The sequence below is a fragment of the Pomacea canaliculata genome, linkage group LG3 (genome assembly GCF_003073045.1).
Source record: "Pomacea canaliculata isolate SZHN2017 linkage group LG3, ASM307304v1, whole genome shotgun sequence".
NCBI lineage: Eukaryota > Metazoa > Mollusca > Gastropoda > Architaenioglossa > Ampullariidae > Pomacea > Pomacea canaliculata.
Genome location: NC_037592.1, coordinates 16,756,346 through 16,776,557, shown reverse-complemented (window position 1 = coordinate 16,776,557; position 20,212 = coordinate 16,756,346). Strand labels below are relative to the sequence as shown.

At 37.3% G+C, this 20,212-nt stretch overlaps 2 protein-coding genes across 2 annotated transcripts in view; both read right to left on the bottom strand.

The window, feature by feature from the left end:
* Positions 1-13,755, bottom strand: part of LOC112558982 (MAM and LDL-receptor class A domain-containing protein 1-like) — a 30,586-nt gene extending 16,831 nt beyond the window's left edge. The window contains exons 1-23 of the mRNA XM_025229768.1: positions 13,720-13,755; positions 13,366-13,458; positions 12,357-12,485; positions 11,961-12,208; positions 11,437-11,662; positions 10,909-11,031; positions 10,041-10,298; positions 9,605-9,754; positions 8,994-9,244; positions 8,433-8,535; positions 7,995-8,132; positions 7,265-7,518; positions 6,801-7,029; positions 5,979-6,253; positions 5,631-5,718; positions 5,155-5,283; positions 4,173-4,307; positions 3,739-3,864; positions 2,660-2,787; positions 2,258-2,348; positions 1,707-1,829; positions 915-1,070; positions 310-413 (exon numbers count right to left, since the gene is read on the bottom strand). Of these exons, the coding sequence (XP_025085553.1) occupies positions 310-413; positions 915-1,070; positions 1,707-1,829; positions 2,258-2,348; positions 2,660-2,787; positions 3,739-3,864; positions 4,173-4,307; positions 5,155-5,283; positions 5,631-5,718; positions 5,979-6,253; positions 6,801-7,029; positions 7,265-7,518; positions 7,995-8,132; positions 8,433-8,535; positions 8,994-9,244; positions 9,605-9,754; positions 10,041-10,298; positions 10,909-11,031; positions 11,437-11,662; positions 11,961-12,208; positions 12,357-12,462 (3,441 nt within the window). The 5' untranslated portion in view covers positions 12,463-12,485; positions 13,366-13,458; positions 13,720-13,755. The remainder of the gene's footprint in view (positions 1-309; positions 414-914; positions 1,071-1,706; positions 1,830-2,257; positions 2,349-2,659; positions 2,788-3,738; positions 3,865-4,172; positions 4,308-5,154; positions 5,284-5,630; positions 5,719-5,978; positions 6,254-6,800; positions 7,030-7,264; positions 7,519-7,994; positions 8,133-8,432; positions 8,536-8,993; positions 9,245-9,604; positions 9,755-10,040; positions 10,299-10,908; positions 11,032-11,436; positions 11,663-11,960; positions 12,209-12,356; positions 12,486-13,365; positions 13,459-13,719) is intronic.
* A 2,423-nt stretch (positions 13,756-16,178) lies between these two features.
* LOC112558593 (MAM and LDL-receptor class A domain-containing protein 1-like) lies at positions 16,179-19,179 on the bottom strand. Its single transcript, XM_025229135.1, has 5 exons — positions 19,052-19,179; positions 17,943-18,092; positions 17,014-17,271; positions 16,384-16,474; positions 16,179-16,233 (listed from the first exon to the last, which is right to left on the bottom strand). Exons 1-4 carry the CDS (start codon positions 19,104-19,106, stop codon positions 16,464-16,466), a joined length of 474 nt encoding a protein of 157 aa, XP_025084920.1. The 5' UTR covers positions 19,107-19,179; the 3' UTR covers positions 16,179-16,233; positions 16,384-16,463.
* Positions 19,180-20,212: the final 1,033 nt, after the last annotated feature.

The following is a 20,212-nucleotide window of genomic DNA, read 5'->3' as shown; positions in this document are numbered from 1 at the left end:
TAAATGGGTAAATGACTAAAAGTACACTTTATTCCTTGCCCTTCTGTATTACCATCAGAAGAAACACGAAAATGAACACAATTTAATTTTCATGTCCAGCTGTACACAGTGTCAATAGGAGCCTTTGAAGCCCACTTCTTACAGCTTATGTCAAGCTTTTACCCTACTCTCTCCCCTTGGCTGATATCATAAAGTAATCATACTGTGGATGTAACCATAGAGAAAACATTGTAAGGGCTCTTTAATAGTAGTAACATGCATGAATGTAGAAATGAGCAATGGAATTAACATAACAGCAAAAACACTTACTGCGCAAGTGGATCCTAAAGTGGGGTTAAACGCATCAATGCTCAGAAGCCAAGCTTTGTCACCAGGTTTGCTGGGTGGAGAACTGTCTATATACATATAATAACCTACAAGAAGAAGAAGAGTTTAGTTGACATTTTAGAGGACAGAATAAGTGTTGCTAGAAACTTAGTGTTCTTCTACTTAACTACTTGGGTATTTGTGTTTGTTTTATCTACTAATGCTTATTAAAGTCCATGGGATTCCTTATCCATACAGAGACTGCTGGGGAATGCATGAAGTGAGAAAATGAACATAGCTGTACATGTTTATCAGTAAAAGCAGATGCTCAAATTAACCACAGGATAAAGGTGCCTGGCTTAACACACTAATTTTTAGGGTGCACTAGTGTATCAGTCTCCATGCAGCAATGTACCACTAATGGTTACAATTGCAATTATCCAATCTGGCTTAATCTTGAGGTAATCCCCACAGAGGAATGATCTACATGGTGCTTAATATCCATGAGAGGATTACAAGTCTGTGTATACTTAAATATTTTGAAAAATGTAAGGAAAGAAAACCTTTTGTCAGTAAGACAGCTACCTCAGGTATGCAAAATATCTCACCACTAGATGTTCCTCTACTGTGATCCCGTGAAGGACCAGTCCCACTTGTACTGGTTGAACCATGCATACGGATCCAATCAAAGTTATCTGACCCAGACTGGTCATTGTACCAGGCACCCAAACTTTGTTCAAAGTCTGTGCGGGATGGATAAGTACCTGAAGATGGTACAGTAAAAGAATAATCATAAATTGGAATACTTTCTATGACACCGTGCACTTCTGCCTGATGAAGCATATTCACAAACATCTCTGCATTGTCAATCCAAAGAGGTGGATGACAATGCTGGATGAGGTAAAGAATGGTGAATAAATGAATGACACACATTGTGGGAGGGGTAAACTGCTCCCATATAAATCATGCACACTGGATTCAATAAAAAAAAAAGTGTTTAAGCAAATATTTTGTCTCTCCATCTGCAGTCTCATAAAATCTCTGTTATTCTCTTGATACTTATTTACTTTATTATCACTACATTATCACAGACCAAGATGCACATCTTTACTTTCTATAATTTTTGTTTGCTTGTTCCTTTATTTCATTTTCATTTAAAACAAATGTCATTAATTTTCTTCACACACAAGTCTCAACATTTTAATCACAGGCAAAGACATATTATGCTCTGGAGATTAAGGATGTCATTTTGTAAGTGGGTAAAGCTTACACCTAAAAGCTTACTTAACATAATTATGCCTAAGCCAGTTGCCTAATGCCATCCATTCATAAATATTCATTATGGTGGTGAGCAACTCTTAGGCAGTCTGATCAACAGTTTCATTCACTTGTTAACTCACCACAAGAAGCCTCATCACTGCCATCACCGCAATCATCAGTAAAGTCACAGACAGCTGCCATAGGGATACAGGCAGAGCTATTGCAGTGGAACTGAGTCTGACTGCTATCACAGTTTCCTGGTACTGAACACACATATCACACTTAATTCTGTTAGGGTCTTCTAGTATTACAATGTTGCAATACAAACTGGGTTTCATGAGCATAAAAGTTAAATGTTTCCAGCTTGCCCTGAAATTTACATTCCTGCTTTGATAGAGGACTTTCATAACCAGCCCTGATTAAAAAAATAGATTAATAACTGCATTTCTAAACCACACAGAGAATTAAAAATACTGGATAAGGAGCGAGAAAGAATGTACGCACCTTGCTTTTTTTTCCTTATAGACTTTTCTCTCTTACTAAGTATCTACAGCCCAGAATGAAATCTTTTATAAGATCAAAGTCAATTGAAAAAGCCTTGTATATTATGACCAAATAAAAGTAGAAAGCGCATAATTTTTAGTTTAAAAAAAACAGGTCCCCGTACTTAAGTAATCACACCACTAAATACCTGGAAAATTGCAGTTTTCAAACTGGACATCATCAACTGCCACAATGCCTTGAAATGAAGTTGTCAGCGCAGTGTATCCTTGAATATGTATCTACAAGCATAGAGCAAAGCAATAAAACACTTTAATAATGAACTGCTAGAAGTTTCCATAAGTGAAAAACTTGAATGTCCATGTGTGAAAATGAACTGCACTTTGAAGTTTTCAAGTGTAAAATTGTAGTAATATGAAGGACGTAAAAAATTTAGCTGTTTTCGTCAGTTAAACAGCATGGCTACAACAGATTCATTTCTTTACATTTTTCTATTTACCCAATTAAACAAACTCCTAATATTATATTATCAATCTACATTTTTATTAAAATTATTAAAGGTGGAGGGAAAATGAATGCCAATAATTTTCACCCTGAATGGTGTTGCCACTCGCAGAATATCAACTGTAGCTTTGACCCACTTGTCAGTATCTCGTCCTTGTGTTGCCCACAAGACTGTTTTTTCTTCAGCCTGCTCTAGCAGCACCCTGACTTGTGAAGCTGGGGTGAAAAAATATAAATGATTGAAGGATCTAAATTTGTTTACATTTTTTTTCATATCCACCAAAGCCCAGTAACTGTAAGATTAAAGTCCATGTCCATTATGGACAATTAAAAATATCTGGAAACTGAACAGTGTTAACATGAAAACTTGATGCAAACAATTTTTGTAATTCCTCAAACATTTAATATTCATGTTGAATCAGATCACTGAATGTCTAACTAAAACCAAAACTATAACCTTCATAGATAACATAACTGACACATGTACATGTACAATTCACGTGCCACTGGGACACATGACATCCACTTAAAGCCTTTGCTAGCTTCATCTTCAGCATGTTGAGGCTAATTAAAACTAAATACTGTTTTCAATAACCTCTTTTTGTGTTATTTTGACTAAAACATCTAGAGAACATATTATTGCATTTGTGCAAATAGTTTTGATCTTGTGAGAAATCAACAAGACTCACTTTCTCATAAGCCATCAAACAAACCTCAATCACCGAAAAGGAAACTAACAATGCCTAAGCTTTCTATGGATAGCTTTAGTTTCCATGGATATTCACAAACATACTAATTAGGTCTTAGATGCATTCATCATGTCATTCCCAAAGCAAATGAATAGAACAATACCTAGAACACTTCAATGGGGAATTCCACTAAGCTTTTCAATCTCTTAACGCCATTAATCACCACATGCTATCTGTAATTTAGACACATCACAGTAGTTGTGTGTAACCTTCTTAAATAAGTAACACTTTCTCACTTGTTAGTGATCCCTTGCTAAAGTGTAGAGACGAGTGCATTGGATTTACACCAGACACACATAACTCCTTATATTTCAGCTGCAGCTTTTAAACATGCCCTTCATGTGTTATTAAATCTATCTGCAACCACCACCATCATTTATTCTCCAACCCCTGTCAACCCCTAAGTAAGGAAAATTACCCTGTCCAGAAATGTAATAAAACAACTGCATCTGACAGGTGGAACTGCAAGGACCAAACTGAATGCTGTAAATGTCAGAAAAGTCAGCTTGTGTGCCTGTTCCCTTGTCCAGGTACAAAAAACTGTCTGAAATGAAGGAAAATAAAAAAGACTTAAATCTATGAAAAGGTCTTCTTATTTTTAACCCAGATTATTCATTGCCTATATGTTATGCATAGTTCAATTTCTTTCTTGTCTCTTTTAGATCTGCTATCATTTAGCTCTCTTTTTTTTTCTTAGTGTTCATTTTCATATATTTTGACTTTAAACTAACCTTGTCTTTGTCCAAAAATGTGTCATCATCATTATAATCATCTACTTTTAAAATACAAAACACAGTCCAAGCTCCTTATTAATGCAAAGCAGTCTTTTAATTTTTCTTAATAAATAATTACCTGTGGTGCTGCCGCTGTGGTCATACTTGGGAACAGCCCTGCTGGCATTGGATTGACCATTACCCAAAGACCATTGCCAAATACTGTTACTGGCCTCTGTCCACTGGCAGTTATCATCATTAAAGTCACAGTCACCTTTTGAGAACAATATGACATATTACATCTCATCAGTGAGTAAAGGATGAGGAGATCAGGTCTTTACAGTTATGTTTTTCTGCTTTGACTTGTTCCTGTTGCTCTTTTAATGGCCTTCACATCTTCAGACTGCTTACTTGCCTATAGCATTTTGTTTTTCATCTACTGATTTCAACTTTCTCTGCTCAGTCTTCTTTAATTAATGCCTCGACAGTTTCTTTGGGTTTTTTTTTTTACGTCTTCACTATGGAGGACCTGAAATCAACCCTCACTCATGTATTTTAACACTTTATTGCAGTTTCATTTTGCTTGGTGACTGTGTGAGTACCAACAATCTCACAATGATTTTATACCAGTTCCTGATTATTTATTTTATCTGTTCTACTCTGTTTTTGACAATTGACTGTATAATTTGTTGATCTAAACTGTGACTCATCAACAACCCTGGCATTCCACTAACTTATTTACTATGTGTGTCATTCCTTCATAAAATGCCATGAGCTTGCCTATAGGGCTATTACATGGTGCTATATAAGTTTAAATAATTATTCACTCAAAATACTTTGTTTAAAGTGATCATCATAACCACCATTAGTTTTGACATTTCATTCCAAATGGACTTGATCTCTTGATTATGCACTTATGAATCCTAAATCTTTTACGATATATTCTTTCACATGAATAGTCCTGACAACTCTTTGTTCTGTTTTATGGATGAGTGCACGTTCAATATTCTGATAAAATATTGTCCTAAAAATAAAATGTACTCTTATCTTCTCGAGCCCAAAAATACTAAAAAGGCACAAGTAAATGGAAACCTTTAATGGGAATATTAAAAGACACATACCACAGTTAGCTTCATCTAAATAAGGAGGTGGGCAGTCTCTAATAAAGTTGCAGACTTTATCCTGTGTAACTGTTGTGTTGGCTGCATCGTTACACTTGAACAATACAGCAGTAGAAGTGGTACCCTTGACTGAAATAAAGAAATATGTTAAAGCAAGAATTTAAGCTGAAGATAGCAATCATCTATATCAGGGGTGGGCAATTAATTTCCCCAAGGGGCCGCATGAGACATTGGGATGGTTTTAGAGGGCCGGACTAATATAGTTAACTCAGTTTTACCCAATACTGTATATATAGTATATATCTACTGGCGGGCGGGCGGGAAGGGGGGGGCCGGTCAGAGACAGGAGGCGATCCGGCCCGCGGGCCGGCCTTTGCCCAGGTCTGATCTATATAGTTGTCTGTATGTTCAAACTACTGCACAGCTATTAAACAGCAACAATACCTCAAAATCATGACACCAGTCAACGGTCTTACCTTGATCACAACTAATAGAATAGAGCTTGAAATCATCGAGTGCAATGTCACCTTTGTCCCCATTTCCAATACTTCCCATAATAAAGATCTGAGAATAAGAAGCCAAGACAAATATTAGTTCTGACAAAAATAACTTGTTATATTTGTAAAAGAAATTAAAATTAACCTTAAAAAATCATTTCACAAACAGATAGCAGAATTTATTCTCACTAAACTGTCACCCTGCAAAAGTTGAATCATGCTTGAATGCACATACACACACATATACATATCTGCACACACAAATACATGCAACTCAACATTTGGATTAATAGTCTTAAGAAATGAAGGACATGGGAAGAAATGCACCGTAATCGCATTCCATGGTTGAGGAATATCCATAAAGCCTTGAATCCAATTGTTTCCTTGGTTACCAGTCCGTGTAAACGTAATCACAGGCTCGTCACTGAATGCACCTTGAATATGGTAGCTGATATTCAGAGTTCCAGCTCTGGAGCCCCACATGTAGTACCAAAATGTAAAACATAAGTCAGGGAGGTCATAGAGGGGTATTATCTGAGATATCAGAATGGCCTTGTATCCTGGATGTAGAGGAGCCATTGATGGAAGGTAGATATACTCCCCTGAATAAGGACACAAAAAATTTAAATAGCATGCATGTGCCATTCATTAATCAGTAGCATACATAAATGTGGGACTTATAGTGGGTCTAGACTTAAGTGAAAAGCACTTTCTCATCAGTAACTGGTCAATAGTAGGCCATGATTGAACTTATCCAAGAAGAGTAGGGAATAAAGAAGAATTTGAACACTTTACACAATCAAACAGAATGTGCACAGCTCAGAAAAACGAGGGCTCATGCCTATATAAGATAGCTGCAGACACAGGCAGCAAATGATAATGATAATCTAATACAATGGTAGCATTCTTTAAAACACAGCGCTAGACTTCAAAGGCACACCTCACTTTCCAACAATCCAATAGATGGCTTACAAGGACACATTTTTTTATTGAAAGTGAGCAGTTTTATAAGGGAACAAACTGATGTCTTCAAAGCTAAATTATTGCTCTATCAAGTTATTTCTGTTAGTTATTTTGTTGAAACACTCTTCCTTGTTATCTAGAATATAACGGTGGGTAATGTCATTGGAAAATAATATTTTCTCTCACCACTTTCTGTACCAGTTGTATGATCGCTGGGAGGCCCAGTGTCCAAAGAAGCTGTTTCCCCACTATTTACTAGCCAGTCAAAGTCATCATTTTGACTTTGAGTCCAGGTGCAGATCCCACCTTGTTCAAAGTCGCAGTCTGCCAAGACTTGACAGCTTATAGGTGACATACGGATGTCATCCAGTGCAATGCCACCTCCATAGCCACTAAGAGACCCCTTAAAAACTACCTGTAATCAATAATTTGTGAATAACTCATACAAGTAGTATGTGGGCATACAAATTTCTATCTATAAAGAGAAAGATAGACAAAGAATTACATTCAGACATATAGGCCAACATGTTATGAAATATGTGCATGTATACACCCACACACACATGTGCATGCAACAACCACAAGCAGGTTTGATGTTAACTCTTTGACTCAAGATGGAAATGTTGCTTAATGACAAACTAAAAAATGACCTGAAATTGTTCTGCATTTTCGATGTTAATAGCAGCCAGGTGCCACTGTGTGCCCTGGTCATCATCCATTCTCCATATTGATGATGGTGTGATTTCTTCTCCAACAGGAACAATGGAGACAAAAATGGTTCCTACATCACCTCCTCTCTGGTAGTACCAGAAGGTAAGGCAGCTTCCAAAGGTTGGGTTGTAAGGCTTGCTTAACAGTAGTGCTTCACCTCCAAAATTTACGGGCTTCAGATAAATAAAGTGACCTGTTTGTGATTGGTTATAAACACAGTGTAAATAAACTGTTTTGTCCTTCTTGATTCACTTTATGGCTTCCGTATAATCTTCAAATTAAATCTACTATTTTCTAATATACATATCTGGATATAACACCTGTTTACAGGGATGTCCATCAGCGTTTTTATTCTGGTCGTGTGCATGCATACGTGCGCTTGTCTCTATGTAACGTGCTTTAAGCCTGGTTTCAGGGATATAGCACTGTTTAACCATTTACTGTAACTATTTCAGCTTCAAACCCACTACACCAAAATATTTGAAATAAGAATGAAAAATACTGACCCATGTGTCTGTAAATTTAGAAGGATAGTCTAATCCTAATCATAAACTGCTAGTGGTGGCATTTCATTTTAAAGGATTTCTGTTTGTTATTGTTGGCCATTCTAGTTTTCAGTTCAAATATCTTTTATCAATGTCATCAAATAAATGAATGAATGAAACTTGCCCTCTATACTGCCATATGTGTGATCAACTTTAGGTCCTAAGTCTGGAGTTGTTGCTCCTGTTTCCAATACCCAATCAAACTGGTCACTAATCGACTGCACGAATCCACACATGTGAGTGTCTTCGAAATCACAAAATGCTGTCCCCAAACAAGAAGAAAAAAGAAAACTGGATAAAAAATGTAATGAGTAAATCAAGAGAATCAACTTCCAGAAGATAATTGAATGGCAACAAATTTATTATAAGCTTGAGAAAAATGGGAAGACTTTACCCATAAAAGGGCCATATTATTCTCTTTATTTTGTGTACAGCTCTTGATGCACTGCTATAAACAATCATCTCCCCATGTTGACCAGATTTTATCTGTCTCTTTTTTGCAACACATGGGTATATTATGATATAAAACCTGAAAAATAGAGAATACTTAGGTTACACCTACATAAATCTTTGCCTGGTGCAGGACATGGACCACTGATTATACTGATATCATCCAGTGCTATATCTCCCATGTATGCAGTGCCACAGACAGCTTCAAATATGAGCTGTCATTAATAAAAGAAGTTTAAAGAAAGATTTGTACATGTTGAATATATATAAAAACAAGTTATAGAAAGATCTGTATATGTATGAGATGTATAAGCAGGCAGAAGTTAATATGCATTTTCCAAAAATATTTGTCCTCAGTTATTTTAAGCATATTGGTCTCTTGACCATGACCGTCATTTGACAAATGTACAAAACTATGGTGCTGTACAAGTCAAGTTTAGAGCTGAGAGAATGCCTGCATGTTGGTGTATGGATGTGTCCCATAAAAGACCAGAGACAAAGGTGAGCATTGGCTACAAAAAGAGACATTTTTTTTAATGCCAGTCAACTAAAATGATAATGTCCTACCTAGGAAAAGATTACAAAGCTTTTTATTTGTGGTCTTCTGCCTCATGCACAAAGATGCTGCAAGTTATTGTTGGTAAGACCTACATATCCCTTGACATGACTTTACCTGTGCGGAAGAAACAGCCCCTACTTCAACTTCTGCATACTGCCACATAAAGCCCTGGTTGCCAGACTTTGTCCAGACTTGAGAACCAGGTTTTCCAGGACTTGCAAGATACAAGTTCAGTTTGTTCACATCTGCACCATACATGTGGTACCAGAATGTTGCACATGTTGAGCCTGTGTTGCTGAACTGTGGGCTGCGCAGGCGGGCTGTGGCATTGGCTGCATGGGAGGCATCAACATCCACATAGTGCCCTGAAAAGGCACATCACTTGTTAAAGTATGAAGTATATCCTACCTTCATTGAATATTTTTACTTTGCTGCTGACTGACTGCACTCTTATCAAACAGAAACTGAAAAGAATAAAGCATAAAGCAACTTCCTTTACTACAGCAACATTGCCTGTCCTATCTTCTGTTTAGTAAAAAAAACCCACTTTTACATATATGGGCAGCACCTGAGTTTTTTTCAAGAAGGAATTTAGAAAATGAAGTTACAAGAATCATTCCAGATAGGAAAAAAAGTTCTCATTTACATATTGCCCCCAAAAGTATGTAAAACATCCCCAACACATATTTTATTTTAAATGCTGATGTTTAGTTTAAGAAGCTCACCTCGGATGTTTCCTTGTGTGTGGTCAAACCTGGGGCCTGAGTCAGCAGTGGCTGTTGAACCTTGCTGCCATGTCCAGTTAAACTGATTGCTAGTATCTTGTGTCCACTGACAAATGCCATTCTCAAAGTCGCAGCCCAAGTTAGGAATTGCTATAGGAAACAAAGAGGATATAATTTTCATTTCCAGCTATATTTTTATCACATGAAAATACAGTCTCAACTCATTATCTTGATCATCCATCTAACATAAGTGTGTGAGAAGTGAAGGTGGAGACATATAGAGGGTATATAGTTGTGGGAGAATTTTTTTGTGTGGGAATCAAATTTGGAGCAAAAGGCAGGGTGTGAAGATGCTTATAATCAGTGTTACCAGTCTTTGAGCATCCTGTGCCTTTCATCATCTCTCATTGATAAAGAGAATGAAACATTTTCTTACATAATGGTGTTGTGGTGATTCCAGGTGTCCCTGTTCCATTTTGCTGGCCACAAGCACCTTGTGACACAGAGATATCATCTAATGCTATGTCACTGGTATTGTTGGCTCCCTTGACTCCTTCAAAGATAATGGTGTAAGGTGTCACAGAAGTAAGGTTCACAGATGACTGAAGCCATGCATTAGCATGATGTCCTGTCTGGTTGAAGATTAGCTTTTGGCTGAGCTGTGTGGACTTGTAGACATTCAGTGATCCCATGCCTTTTTTGCAAAATGTACATAGATTAGACTGACCAAAAGACAGTTCTTGCTTGTTTTAACCACATAGGCTAAGTAGAAAAATCATAATCATTAAAGCATACTCAAAGACTGCAGAAAAGTATGAAATGGAAATATCGAGAAAAAGACAATTTTGACAAAATTACCTCTGGGTATCATATTAGGTGGATATAATGTGTTGGGGGCAGATGACACGATACTTCATTCTTTATTTACAAGCAAAAGTCATGCATGTTTGAGTCAGCTGTTTTGCTATGGGCAAGCCAGACTTCAAGCCCAAAGTGAAGTTAATGTTACTTTTGTCAAAAATGTCTAGAATGTTCTAAAAGGGCAACTGCATGGCCGAGTCACGAGACTTTGGCCACCAAAACTGAAAGGGTATTTATTTCTTTCTGGTCTGCCATGTGCTTTCTTTCCGAGTTTGAGTTTCTGACAGAATTAACACACATAGTCATCAAGCTTTCCACCCTAAAACCATATATGCACTCCCATATTTAAGCCCACTACACAATAAAATAGGATCCAGTTTAATAAAAGCAAATCAAATTAGTAATTAAATGATGTAAAAAGATCATTATTATAGCACACGGACCTGCACCATTCATGTTGTAATAGAACACCAGGCAACTTCCTGGGGTGGGGTGTAGGGTCTCGCTCACAAGCTGGGCCTTGTCACCAGGAAGACTCGTAGTGCTGTCAATAAAAATGTAGTGCCCTGCCAAAAGCACATTAAATATATATATATTATGTACTACATATACTGTATGTTGCATGCAGTAAGTACATCAGCTATAAACAGTAAGCCTGGTCACAAGTATTGCTGGATTTTACATATAAATAATACTGTTCCTTTACATAGTACCTTTTCCACAATTAATGGCAGGTTCAAAGTACTTAACACACACACGCGCGCACACACATACACCACACACACATACACACACAGATTTCCAATTTCCTACACTGATCTTTGCACACTCACATGCATAAGCATGCTAATTTTGTCAACCACTATGTGAGCAAACAAGTGTGCTCATGAAACAATTTATATTTTTATGAATAAAACTGTTTCAAATCACATAATTTTACAATATTTTAATTACAGATAACTTTTTCTGACCTTCTACAGTGCCAGTTGTGTGATCAGTGCTAGGTCCAGAATAGAGTGATTTAGTATCTCCAAAACCCAGTATCCAGTCAAACTGATCTGTTTTGGAATTAGTGAAAGTGCAGAAGTCAGTCTCAAAGTCACAAGATCCAGGCTCTGCACATGGAAATGGCAAGATGGAGATGTCGTCTAGTGAAACATCGCCTGAACCAGGAAGCATCCATCCACTGAAAGAAAGCTGTGGAAAATGCACAGAAGCTGTGAAATTCTTTCCTGATCACACCATTTTCAAAAGATATAACCACTTACCAGATATACCTAGAAAAAGAACTTTTCTTATTTTTTTTATATTTATGATATAATATTTGAGACATTTCAGGGCTTTCCAGGGGATGAACCAAGATTGAGAAGAAGTTTAGAGAACTATGCTTTTGTCTTGTTTCTCATTGTTAACAAGAACTGATACAAGTGCAAATGTACAGTTACTAAGACAAGCATAAAAGAAATAAAATGTGTCACCAGGTATAAAGACTTACCTGATATTTTGTGAGAGTCTTGATTGTAACCTGTGCTATTTTCCAGTCATCTCCTTGCTCACCCTGCATTTGCCAGATGATAGACTCAGAGGTTTTCAAGTGAAGCTGCACTTTCAAGGAGCCTCCATTGTTGCCATGAATGTGATAATAGAACTGCAGGCACTCACCAGAGGAGGGGGCATACATGGGTGACACCATTGTTGCAGAGTTGTTGGTGCTACTTGAGTTCGTGAGTGTAATGTAGTGACCTGATGAAAGGTACAAATGTGTAGCTATTCAGCTAAAATGATTTCTGTGATAGATAACCACATGAAGTGATTAACCACTTTAATGTGATTAAAAAAACTAACAAAATTTCATAATTTTTAGACAAGTGAGACAGAAAAATTTATGGACCTGTTTCTGAGCCCGTGGTGTGATCCACATTGATTCCATTGTGGTTGGAGCCATTGGTGTTGATCCAGTGAAGACTGCCATTGGAAAGCTGAACAAAGCTGCACATGTCTACCTCAAAATCACAGATCACTGCATGCACACAACACATGCACATACACACACATATGCACATACATCCACACCCACAGACAAATACTTCTTATTTCTTGAAGGAGTTTGTGTTTAGTGAAAACTCAAAATGAGCTTCAAATATGAAGTTTTCTGGATAATTTCATTTCTAGTCAGCAACAGAAAATTCAACAAAAACATCACAGAAAGATGTTAACAATACATTAAAGAATAAAATCTGAAAAATTGTAGAAAGATATAAAATTTCAAGTATAAAGTGACTACAGATGCATGCTAACTTAATTTATAAGCTAACCAAAGTCAGACATGAAATTACGCTCAAAATGACTAGAAAGTGAACAAAATATAGTGTTAGTCTGTTAATAAAATGCCTTGTGAAAAGTTCATCCTTTTTTTTTTTAGAAAGGCACATATTATTGACCTAGATTCTAACATGTCACTGAAGACTGCAGCCGATGTGAGAGCTTTGAGAATATGATGGGGAAAAAAATAATAGAAACATGTGATCTACATATTGCATAATCATGCTCATAAAGAAGCACTCTCTCAGTGCTTAAGACAAATGAAAGACGTGAACAGAATACGAAGGGCAGAAAGAGAAACACTATGCAGACAAGCAATAAAAGACAAGGAGGAATCAGGGAGCAAACAGTTTACTTAAGGCATTGTCCAATCAATGAGCAAACTTTGGGGAGATGAGGTCTTGATCTCTTTCCTATGCTTGGATTAACTGTTTAAAGGAGTGTTTCACAAAAAGATATCTTCCACTTTAATTGCAAATCTTATAATTCCTTGATAAAGTTTCTGCTAAAAGTCATTAATATACAAATAACAGTCTTTTGTCTAAAAGTAATTACTGGTCCTTTTTAACAGCACTCACCTCCATTTATTTCAGGACAGGCTTGGGGCTCAAAGTAAACTTCATCAATAGCAATATCTCCTTGTGAACCACCCACACTCCTCTGATGATAATCTGAAATAGATGATCAGAAGCTACAATAAAGTTTATAAGCAACTAAAAGAAGCTTGTTTATTAAAGTAATGATGGTGATGAAATGCTACATCTATAAAAAAAATTATGAAATTATTTTTACTTTTCAGAAGAAATAATGTTTGCTTTTTTTAAAAAAGCAAAAGGAAACATTAATTAACTCTTAGAAATTAAAAAAGAACTCACATTTTAATTACAGCTATTGCAAAAGTTGTTTCAATGGATGAAATGTCAGATACTCACATAGAAGTGAGAATTGCTAGAAATGGTGACATGGGCATCTTTCCACTCATCTCCCTGAGATCCAGAGAGAGTCCATTTCAAGGACTCGCTAACACCAACAGCTATGTAGACTGAAAGTGTGCCAATTGTGGGCCCAAACATGTGGTAATAAAAGTTAAAGCAGCTCAGTCCATCAGTCGGAGGCAGCAGAGATGAGACTAGGTCTGCTTTGTCACCGACCTTTTGTGGCGAAGATTCCAGGTAGAGATAAGAACCTGATGATATAATTTAAACAGAAAAAAAGGCATTAAGTAAAATGAATATCCTATAATTTTTCAATGCTTAAATTCTTCCCTGACCATGACAAATGTTTAAGTGATCGGTTAAATACAATGGTGTCAAGATCAATCTTACACTACAGATCAGATTCAAAATATCAGCAAAAAACATTCTTCTTTTTATAAATTTTTCTATCTATTAATTAAAGAACATGGATGAATAATCATAAATTTTTCTTGGGCACGGATTCAAACCTGTACAAACGATGTAAGCATATCTTACCACCTCCGCTGACGTCATCAGATGGTCCAGTACCAGCAGTTGGAGTAGAATGACTAGCCAGTGTCCAGTCAAAAAGATCTGATGTACTTTGATTCCATGAACAGGTACTGCCATGGTCAAAGTCGCAATAGATAAGGCTAATGTCTAAAATAAACAGAACACAGCATTACGACTATATCATGCCTGCTCATTCAACATAGCATTTTTGACAGATCCATTTTGTTTCTGACTTATAATGAATTGTCGGAATGCTGATCTTTGCTTATTGTAAGAAATTAATTATCTAGTTTTAAAAAGTCTACAAAAAGTTTCTTACGTCTGTGTCTGCTTATACACAAGGTTTTAAAGACTTTGATTGTTGTTGGTTTTTCTTTAAAGTGGAAAAGGCATTCTGAATCACTTTATGTAGCAGAGTATAGCTGGGGTTGCTTTCCCGGTCTCACCACACGAACAAACACAACACTGTCATGGATTTCCAAGTCCTTTTTCTTTAACGCCAGTCGATGGTTCTGGCTAAAGTGAAACCTTCACACCACACACTCGCGCTCTCGATGAGTGTTAGCTCTGACCTCTACACTGTCCCCTCACGTTCTCTTCTCCCGACCTTCGCACCAGACTTCCCTCCAAAACATCCCCCGCATCCCTGTCACCATAGTCGTTTCCCCTCCCGCTCCTTCGGTCACGGGGTTGTCACCCGGCCAGTAACTATCCCCCACCCCAAGCCTGTACTTGTCCTGTGTGCGTGCGCGTGCGCGTGTATGCGTGCTACGATATAGTACTATTATATTTATATAACCTAAACCATTTACCTGATGTTGGTGCAAAATCAAACTGCGTAGGACAATACCCAAAAATAAGAGCAGTATCATCAACAGCAATAGGTGCCATGGTTACCCTTTCCAACTGCACCTTCAAGGCAATCTGAAATACCCAACAGTTTCTAACATCTGTCATTGAAATGTGTACTGATTTCAATGTATTTAATTATGGCAAAGTGGTTAGAGCACAAATATCTGAACTTGTAGATGAACTAGTTTCATATCTGCGTGGTGCAGTTGGTACAGCTGTTGAAAATAAGTACTCCATAGGGAAATTAATGCAGCGAGGTAGAGGAGATGAGAAAAGTGTTGTCTTAAACACCTACTCCTCATTAACAAAACAAAGCAACAAAAAAAAAAAATTAAGGGAGGGAATTTACCTTATCTAATCTAAATAAAACAAATTTTCTCAAGTTTTCTAATCACTGGTTATCAGGTTTGCCTGATTTTAGTTAACAGCAACAAGAGTTGCTTTTGCTGACTTCGACATGATAGAACTAGACTCACCTGGAAAGGTTCCATTGTGTAATCTGTGGAGATACTGACTTCAGCAAAGATCCATTGGTCCCCATTACCATTTGGGTGCTGCCAGAGAGCAGTTTCTGGAGAAATAACATCACGGGAGACATTACTGAAGATGAGGACTGTGAGTGTACTGGCGCCTTCATCACTCATGTAGTACCAAAAGCTAAAACAGTAATCATTTCCAGGTGATGCTGAAAATATCTGGAAAAAAGGCAAAATAAAAGTTGCTTTAGCAGAGCTTACGTTTTGAAAACTGATGAAAAAGCACAAGACCTGATTCCTGACCTGATGCAAAGATGTAAATAGAGACAAGAAAGAACAAGTGTTATGTAAAATATAATCTTCATACATTAAGAATAATATTTAAGTCATACTAATTTAAAGTAATATTTTAGAAAACTATAATACAGCAAGCATACTTGAGACACAAGAAGAGCATAGGCTTCTTCTGCATAATTTGGACTAGGCTCAAGTAGGATATAATGACCACTGGATGTATCCTGGGTATGGTCATTGCTCGGACCAGTGGACCTGGCGACTGTGCTGCCTTGGACACGTAGCCAGTCAAGTTCATCTTTTCTGTCATGAGCATTGGTCCACAAACACAGGTCTTTCTCAAAGTCACAGGAATCTAGCAGAAAGTAAAATCTGAATTATAAGTAACAGAGTCATGTGTTTGATGGGATAGTATCCTTGTCTCATTCTCATGTGCATGCCCTTGTGCACACCCACACAAGACATATACAAGCCTTTCACCTTTTCTTTCTTTCTCATTATTTACCTGCATCAACACAGGCACCATTTTTCATCAGAATATCATCAATAGCGATGTCGCCTGATGCAAAACCTTCTCTCTGTGCTTCAAACACAATCTGCACAAACGAAGAATAATTAAAAAGTTTTATTGACATTTTACGTAGGCAGAAAATGGAAAAGAACTATTTAGTGCTATTTACTAGACCAGGAATGGCATACTGAATGCTATACATTAAAGCCATGGTTCATTCGTGTCATACATGTGGTCTGCATACACAAGCCTGTGCAAGTTCTGAGCGGCTGCAAACTCTGCACAAGAAATCAATAGAAATATAGTGTATTTCTGGAGTGTATTTCATTATTCCTTCACATGTGGATTATAAGAGGCTTATATCAAACTTTGGACCAAATTTCTTTTAATATTTACATATGATTTTCAGATAAACAACTGAGTAAAGAAGACACACTTTCTCTAGAACGTACTTTTCCCGTTGAATAAAATACAACTTTATGTCAAAAACTCTGAAGAATTTGTCTTACTTGAACAATTCTCATACATCTAAATATTATATTAAAAACGTTCAGTTTATGCAACGCAGATTATATACATTTCAGAGAGCAATGCCCTTCCATTGTCTTTCTTTTGGAAGCCTACCTCCTCGTGAGAAATGTCCGCGATTGTGATCTTGCGCCTGCAGCCACACGTTGCCTTGACCACCAGACAGAGCCCACAGCCTGGTGTTGTTGTGGTACAGTGTCAGGGTGCCTGTGTGTCCCCCATTCATTTGGTACCAGAACGTCAGGCACATGTAGTTGTTCCTCCCGACAGTCAGCAAGGGGCTGTACAGCTGGGCTGTGGCGCCTGCTATACCATTGGAACTATCGAAGTAGACGTACGCGTAGGAACCATTTTCTGGACAAGTAGACGAACACGCCTGAAGTGTTTTAACTATATTGCTATATCGATATGCTAATGAGAGCGATGAATATTCTACGCAGACATTTAAGAATACAAAATCCACCGATGGTTTTATATATGTATATATAAAGGGTGTGGTTGGGGTAAATTAATCTTTATCTGTGGTAAAACTGCTCATAAACGGATTGCAGGATGTTTAGAAAAATTACTTTAATTCATGATTTGACATTCCTAGCAAAGAACACCGAAAACTGCAGATTCTGATTTACATTTTGGAGGGTCTTGTGGACAATGCTCGAATTTGTAGAACTAGTTATGAATTGTATATAAGCTTCTTGAGTATTAAGATCCAAGTTTTGTACTGAATGTACTGGTAGGTAAACCATTCAAGGACATCAAGAAAAATATCGTTTTAGCTACAGGAAGTAATTATAACTAATAGAAAATCTAAGACAACATTGACAGTAACTTTTTTTCATCTAAAGTGCATAGATTGGTGAAGTCTTTCGATGATAAAAAATTTTTTGAGACATACCAGGTCAGACTGGGTAGGCGATATGGCCTGTGACTTAAGAATTTTTTTTTTTATTTAAATACAGAATCACGGTTTATAAACACGATGAACGCGGGGAAGACAAAGCAACTTTCTGCTAGCGAGCACTTACTGCCCGTTGTGTGGTCAAAACTGAGTCCCGTGGTGGATAAAGGGGTGCTGCCAGAATGTCGCTGCCAGTCCAAGCTATCTGCCCCTGTGACCTGTCTCCACTGGCAGAAGTCTTGCTCAAAGTTACAGTCCAGCATATGTCCTTTGCTTACTGGAAGCAACACACACACAGAGGTCTTGTTACTCCGAATGGAGCTTTAATGGTTAAATAAGACAGCAATAAAAAGGTTTCTTATTTATTTATTTTTTTAAATAGCCATTAATTAACAACCATTAGCAAAATATTGATTGATTATGTACATCCTCTAAAAATGTGCCAATAATGTATTAAGAAGAACTCAGCCATTCTACTGCCTCACAACAATTAAAGTCATGGTTTCCGCCATTCATTGACATATCAATTAACAATCTGATGAAGAATCCGTCTAGTGCTACACGACAACGTGCTGGTCGTGAGGGTTTCAATCATTCATCGACATATCATACTCCAAGTGTCGGTCCACTCTATGGATGACGATGTCAACACAGTTTATAGAAGGTGCAGCTCACTAGTCACGGCACCGAGAGTAGATGGAGTATTTGGCTGTCTATACTCTACAGTCTACACAGTCATGTCTTACTTTTTTGTCTTTAGTTCCAGTACTGTGAGCCTGGAGTCTTCGAGTCTAGGACCTGAAGAACCCAACGACGCTTCCGTCCGAAGATAACTTATATAGGTTGAAAAAATGTCTGAGCGGAGGTGAGAAATACCTTTAGCTTTTAACTGGGAAGTCTACAAAGTATTTGTAACTATGTCACCATGCGTAGACTTAATAAATCAGATAAGTATTTGTATTAGGAAGCATCAAGAACACAAATTCTAAAATGTATCACAGGTCAACCAGTCTGTTTCCTCTAGATTTAACCAGCAAATTGATATGTCAAATTCATTTTTAAACATTATAAGACAGAGGCATGGTTGTGTAAACAAGTATACACCTTGTATAAACAAACATGCTATCAGCTTTGCCAAGGAGCAAAAACATGTAAATGGAAGCTGTAGGGATGTTGATGTTAACAACCAAGCAAGTATTTCACAAGTTATTTATTAATTGACACAAAGCCTTTTACCTGCTAGAGCAGCAGCAAACAGGAGAAACAATAGGAGTGGACTGCTCCCTTCCATTGGGAAGAAGTGTTGTTTACTTTTGCCGAAATATGGTAATGATTACATTTAACTGTCTGTATCGTTCACCGGATGCAAGTAAGACTAAATAGTTCAAATTCAAATAGACACAGACTGTTATCAATATTTATACAAAACAATTGTACGTTATCATACCAGTTCAGGGCGTATTTCAATACAAAAATTTTATGCTTGAAAATATAGGCAGCAAAGAGATGTGTTGCATAGCAAAATGATTACAAAGCCTGCAACTTTTACCGCGACAGACACGAGCTCAATTGATGGATAAAAATAAGTGTTCATATTCATTTTCTGTCTTTGCCTGGCTTTTGATTGACAATATCGACGGCCTTCGAAAAGCATTGCAGCCTCACACACAATGCTGCTTATTTGCTTTTGTTTTTCTTAATTCTGTTGACAAACATATTTTAAAAAACTCTTTAGGCAGTATTTTGAAAATATTTTTGTTGTGTTAGGAAAAAAGATTTTACGACAAACATTTTATCAAAACATAGAAACAACAATAAGATCCCAATCTCTACCTGCGTGTCGGAAATTCGACTGATATTCTAAACTGACGACAGTTGTTATCCAGACGAGAAGGTCTGAAACTAGTATGTGTTATCAACACGGCTCTTAGTGCAGTTGACATGCTGGACTGGTACAGTTTATCTACAGAGATTTAAAATTGTGATATCAGGCGAAGTTTGTTGCAAGCTTTTACTCGTGTTTCTTTGATAAACTGATTAAGTTACCCCTTCGTCTAGTATGTATGACCATTAGACTAGCGAACCCACGAGCGTTGGGTCATAAGGGGTTGGGGGAGACTGAACCATCTGAATACAGTAAATAGTTAGTCAACAGACTCAACATAGTATAAGTGGATGTAAGCAGAGCATATGTGGAAATCTTTGAACAATCGAGTTTTGCAGGGCAGGCACCATGCAATCTTCAAGCTGCTCGCTAGATGTCTCGGCTGCTGCTGGAAGATCGAGGGTAATGATGATGTCAGGGGTGAAGTAGTCTAGAGGTAGAAGGAACAAAGATTGTAGTTGGTTACCCGTGTCTACTCCAACAAGATTGTCGATTGCGATTTTGTCATGAGT

What these genes read in the sequence shown, in the direction of transcription:
- LOC112558593 (XM_025229135.1), bottom strand. Translation starts at nt 19,106, where the DNA reads ATGGAAGGGAGCAGTCCACTCCTATTGTTTCTCCTGTTTGCTGCTGCT. An exon ending in GTTTGCTGCTGCTCTAGCAG is followed by an intron (nt 18,093 to 19,051) that starts GTAAAAGGCTTT and finishes TGTTGCTTCCAG; the next exon opens with TAAGCAAAGGACATATGCTG. An exon ending in TTTTGACCACACAACGGGCA is followed by an intron (nt 17,272 to 17,942) that starts GTAAGTGCTCGC and finishes CTACTTGTCCAG; the next exon opens with AAAATGGTTCCTACGCGTAC.